We start from the raw sequence: 4252 nt of genomic DNA, 5'->3' as shown, positions 1-4252 counted from the left end.
ACTGTGCGGGTAGGGTAGTACATGTTGCAAGGCGGTACACCTACATATTATACTGTGCCGGAAGTACATGTTGCAAGGCCATGTACATCGGTATCTCGGTGACACACACTCTGGTAGCAGGGAAACATAATTTTGATAACTTCTTATAGCAAACATATGTACTTCCTCCGTTCTCAAATATTTGTCTTTCTAGACATTTCAAATAAAGAGTCCAACATATGATGTATGTAGACATATTTTAGAGTGTAGATTCACTCATTTTGCTTTGTATGTAGTCACTTGTTGAAATCTCCGGAAAGACAAATATTTGGAACAGAGGGAGTAGGTAGTATCAAATTGCAGTGTCGAACAGAGATCATGATTCATGGAGGTCCCAGGATCAGTTCCTCAATCACCCCCACTAGATAGGAAGCATGTGTCAAAACTGAGTTTACTCACCCAAAAACAGATTTTCAGTACAGTGGCAACCTACAGAAATTTCACGAGAACAAATTTTGCACGCTGATACAACATATCTTCTACACTGGCCATGATCGTACGACTGTTGATACTTGATGCAAGGAAAAAGGATTTAGCAGAGTCTGGGATCACTCGATTCCCTCTGAGCTGGGCGCTGGTACCGGTGGCTGTGTGGCTTCTTCCGGCACCGTCTCCACATTCTCTGCAGGGCCGTCTTTGGATGCGGTCAAGTTTGCGTCATCGCTTACTTCCTCGTCCCAATACTTCTCGAGGAGCTTCATGGCTAACTTGTAAACCGCGTCATTGTCGAAATCCTGCAGATCCTCCAAATTGTCCAAGCCCCCATTCTCCAGAATAAACTGTGCATAAGGGTTCGTCGCGGATTCATTACCCTGCTTCCCGATCTCACCCTCCTCGAGTATATTTTGGAGACCTTCCAGACACGTATACACAAGATCAACGCCTTGGTACTTGAGGACATTGCAGAGTGGCTCCAAACATCCCCGGCTCACCAAATACCTGCGGTCAGAGAGTGAAGAAGTCATTGCAAAGCACTTGGCTCAACATATGCACATACAGAATAATTAAATTAAGAACATTACAATTGCGTTCGAGGAGTACTAGCACGCTAGATAACCACAGGCTAGGACTTACTGGATTTGATTGCTTGAACCACCAGAGGCAGCATTTGATATAGCCCAAGCAGCTTCCTTCTTTAAATCAGTTTCTGAGGTCTTTAGTAGGACAATGACATGGTTCATAACATCAGCATCAATGACTGCCTGTCAAAAGAATTACGAATCAACCAATAGTAATAGTAATAACATAGATGTGCAAGATTCAGTTGACATAGGGCAAAATACTAATGCAACTAATGTACATTCAGTTCCCTTCGACTGAACGCAGGAGGAGCCTAGCTTTATCGGATAAACACCAAAAAATCAGCATATAACTTGTTACCTGAATCTGATCCTTGCTGCCGCCGGTAATATTAGAAACAATTAGACAAGCTTGTTTCTTGATGATCTTTGGATAATTTCGCGCTAATAGCTGGGCTAAGCAAGGAAGAATGCCCTGTTCTACTATGACCTGAAAACATTATTGCACAGGTTCAACCACACCAAAGTAAACACCGGCAAGGCATTGTTGATATGCAAACTACAATAAATACAAAGCATTTTATGTCGGAGGCATGCAGAGCTCCCCTAAGGTTTCACAACTTCATACTGTATGGAGTGTGCATGAAATGATCGCAATATGGGCATATGAACTTGCGAAGTATGAAATCAGTGAGGCTGGTTACCAAACAGTGGTGTTAGAGGATGAACAGACGGTGAGGTTTATTGAGGAATTAAAATGATCTAGTCAGACTCCAATATGTAAATATGCAATATTAGGTACAGTCATTGCAGCTAATGTAAGATGAACTTCCGGCAATAGAGCAACCACCCCCAACCCTACCTGCCAATTCAGCCAACTACATAGTCGGTTCCTCTGATCTCGTTGTTGCAGTTAACTGACAATCCATATTGGTTAAATAAAGGATAACAACAAACAAATAGTATAGGTCTATACAAATTTAACCAACCTGCACTTGAGTATCATCTCCCGCAGAAATTCTCGCGAGTGACGTAATGACAGGGAGAAGAATATTAGCTGACGCATGCCTAAAATCAGGACAAAAGAGTGTTTCATATGATGAGTCATGAGTGGTTTTTTATCATATGTGGAAATGCATACAAAACTGAGTCCACCAACTTACATCAGAAGTTTTATAAGTTGAGGGCATACACCTGCATCTAATGCATCTTGGATGCCACCTTCCACACCATCGCATATATAATAAAGAGCCCAGCATGCATCTGCCAAGATCTTCTCATCTGCGGAATGGATAAGAAGGCTGATTATTTCCAATATTGGTTTCACCTGCAATGATCAACCAAAACAGATTTAGCAAATTACCCATTCACATGTTAATTAGGGAATATAATCATACAGAGACCCACTTGTACTTCAGCTGGTAATTTCCCAAAACAAAGGTTTGACAGTGCCCATGTAGCAGTCCTCAGAACTGAAACTTTCATGCCTTCTTTAAATTGAGCAAGTAATGGCGTAACAGCGCCATGATCAAGAACAGTCTCTCTGCAGCTAGGCATGTCTGCAGCTATATTTCCAAGGGCCCATGTAGCCTGCTTAACAACAGAACGAACAATATAAGTAACAAAACCATTTCAAAAACAATGTACGACGGAGTATCATTCTTTGACCTGGTGTCTGATATTAGCATCTGGGGATTCTAAGAGCTCTACCAGCCTTGGAACAGCACCGCACTCTGCAACTAGCAGTGTATAATCAGACGCAGCTATGTTGGTAAGCACCCATGCTGCTTCCATCTGCAAAAGGTATACCCAGTATAAGATTGTTTACAGAGAAAAACAAAGGGAAGAAACAAAAGAGAACAAACAGACGGCCATACTTGGAGCTGAGGAGGTCTTTGTCTTGAAAGGAACTCAGCAAACCTTGGCAGGACATCCGCTCTAATGATTTTTATCATGGTTGAGTTCTTCCCTACGGATATAACAATAACAAGTTAATCTTTAGCCACACACAAAAGAAATGGCATCTCACATTAAACATGTCAAGTACCGTCCGAGAGAAGTTTCCTGAACTGGACTGTGGCTTCCAGCTGAGTAGCTGTGTCATCTGACCAGACTTTATCCACCATTTCTGATAGGCCTTCAAGCTAACTGGATACAAGAAACAGAATAAGGAAATCTGGAAAGAAAGATAATGAGTGCGCAGCACAAGTAATTCTTGCATTGTGACAAAAGAAAGGATCTGATCCATCGCATAAACAGTTGACATTTGCCAAACCATAGGAGTAACTTGTCACGGGCTCCTTACAGTTCACATTTTCAAAAGCAGGCAGATAACTAGCCAAAATCTATATACTACTACTAGTGAGTAGTAAGTGTGTTCATCCAAACATGGCAGTGAGGCGATTTGGTAGAAAAATCAGGCAGTAATCATCTATTCTGTTGGAATTATCTTTTGCGCGTCATCTGTGGCTTCAAATATTACAGAGTTCTCCAAATTCTCAGCATGAATAAATTTCAAACATATGGTGGCAAATTACACTTTCTTACAACGACCAACCCGAAAACACTGGCAGAATTAAAACCCTAAGTACCGCACCTCAGCTTCGGCAGCAGCCCGCAGAGCGTCTGCGGGGGGTGGAGAGGACGGGGGCGAAGACGGCTCGGGGGGAGGAGGTGGCGCGGTGGCGTCTGCGGCCGCATCGGAGGGAGGCACGACGGGGGCGGGGGTGAGGCTGGGCTCCTCGCGGCGGCGCTTGAAGAGGCCGGTGTCGCGGTTGCGGCGACGGAGGGCGAGGAAGCGGTCCTCGCGGCGCCGGCGCGAGCGGGCGGCATCCACGCCCGGTGGCTTGTACGCGCCGCGGCGCGCCTCGTCGGACGGCCGCCGTGGGACGCGCGGCATGGCTGCGGACGCGGCGAGGTAGGTAGGCTCGGGTCGGGCTCTGCTTTGTTTCGGGCCGGATCCTGTTTGAGGAGCTGGTGCGGTCGGAACATTTTTTTTTTGAACGTGTGCGGTCGGAACATGCTCGTTGTCTTTTCATGCCACCGCGCCGTTTCCTTTTTTTTAACTCCGTTTCCATTTTTTTAACACTGTACTTCCTTCGTTCTTTTTTACTGTACTTCGCATATAAAATTTGTGTCGAGTCAAAATTTACAAATTTTAATCAAATTTTGTATAGAAAAAATCAATATCTACA

General features: G+C 44.3%; 1 protein-coding gene across 2 annotated transcripts; it reads right to left on the bottom strand.

Annotated features, from left to right (window-relative positions):
• Nucleotides 1-358: 358 nt before the first annotated feature.
• On the bottom strand, nucleotides 359-3983 carry LOC119353201 (importin subunit alpha-4-like). 2 transcript variants are annotated; one of them, XM_037619793.1, is made up of 10 exons: nucleotides 3655-3983; nucleotides 3106-3202; nucleotides 2936-3027; nucleotides 2727-2852; nucleotides 2466-2648; nucleotides 2222-2385; nucleotides 2048-2126; nucleotides 1420-1548; nucleotides 1114-1241; nucleotides 359-978 (listed from the first exon to the last, which is right to left on the bottom strand). In XM_037619793.1, exons 1-10 carry the CDS (start codon nucleotides 3955-3957, stop codon nucleotides 588-590), a joined length of 1692 nt encoding a protein of 563 aa, XP_037475690.1. In that variant the 5' UTR covers nucleotides 3958-3983; the 3' UTR covers nucleotides 359-587. The 2 variants fall into 2 exon arrangements, with proteins under 2 accessions (XP_037475690.1, XP_037475691.1); XM_037619794.1 differs by having other exon boundaries at nucleotides 3106-3206; nucleotides 3655-3782.
• Between the last annotated feature and the right edge of the window lie 269 nt (nucleotides 3984-4252).

This window comes from Triticum dicoccoides, chromosome 2A (genome assembly GCF_002162155.2).
Source record: "Triticum dicoccoides isolate Atlit2015 ecotype Zavitan chromosome 2A, WEW_v2.0, whole genome shotgun sequence".
Taxonomy (NCBI): Eukaryota; Viridiplantae; Streptophyta; class Magnoliopsida; order Poales; family Poaceae; genus Triticum; species Triticum dicoccoides.
This window is presented reverse-complemented; position numbering and strand designations above follow the sequence as displayed.

What these genes read in the sequence shown, in the direction of transcription:
- LOC119353201 (XM_037619793.1), bottom strand. Translation starts at nt 3,957, where the DNA reads ATGCCGCGCGTCCCACGGCGGCCGTCCGACGAGGCGCGCCGCGGCGCG. An exon ending in AATTACCAGCTGAAGTACAA is followed by an intron (nt 2,386 to 2,465) that starts GTGGGTCTCTGT and finishes TGATCATTGCAG; the next exon opens with GTGAAACCAATATTGGAAAT. An exon ending in CAACTTATAAAACTTCTGAT is followed by an intron (nt 2,127 to 2,221) that starts GTAAGTTGGTGG and finishes TCCTGATTTTAG; the next exon opens with GCATGCGTCAGCTAATATTC.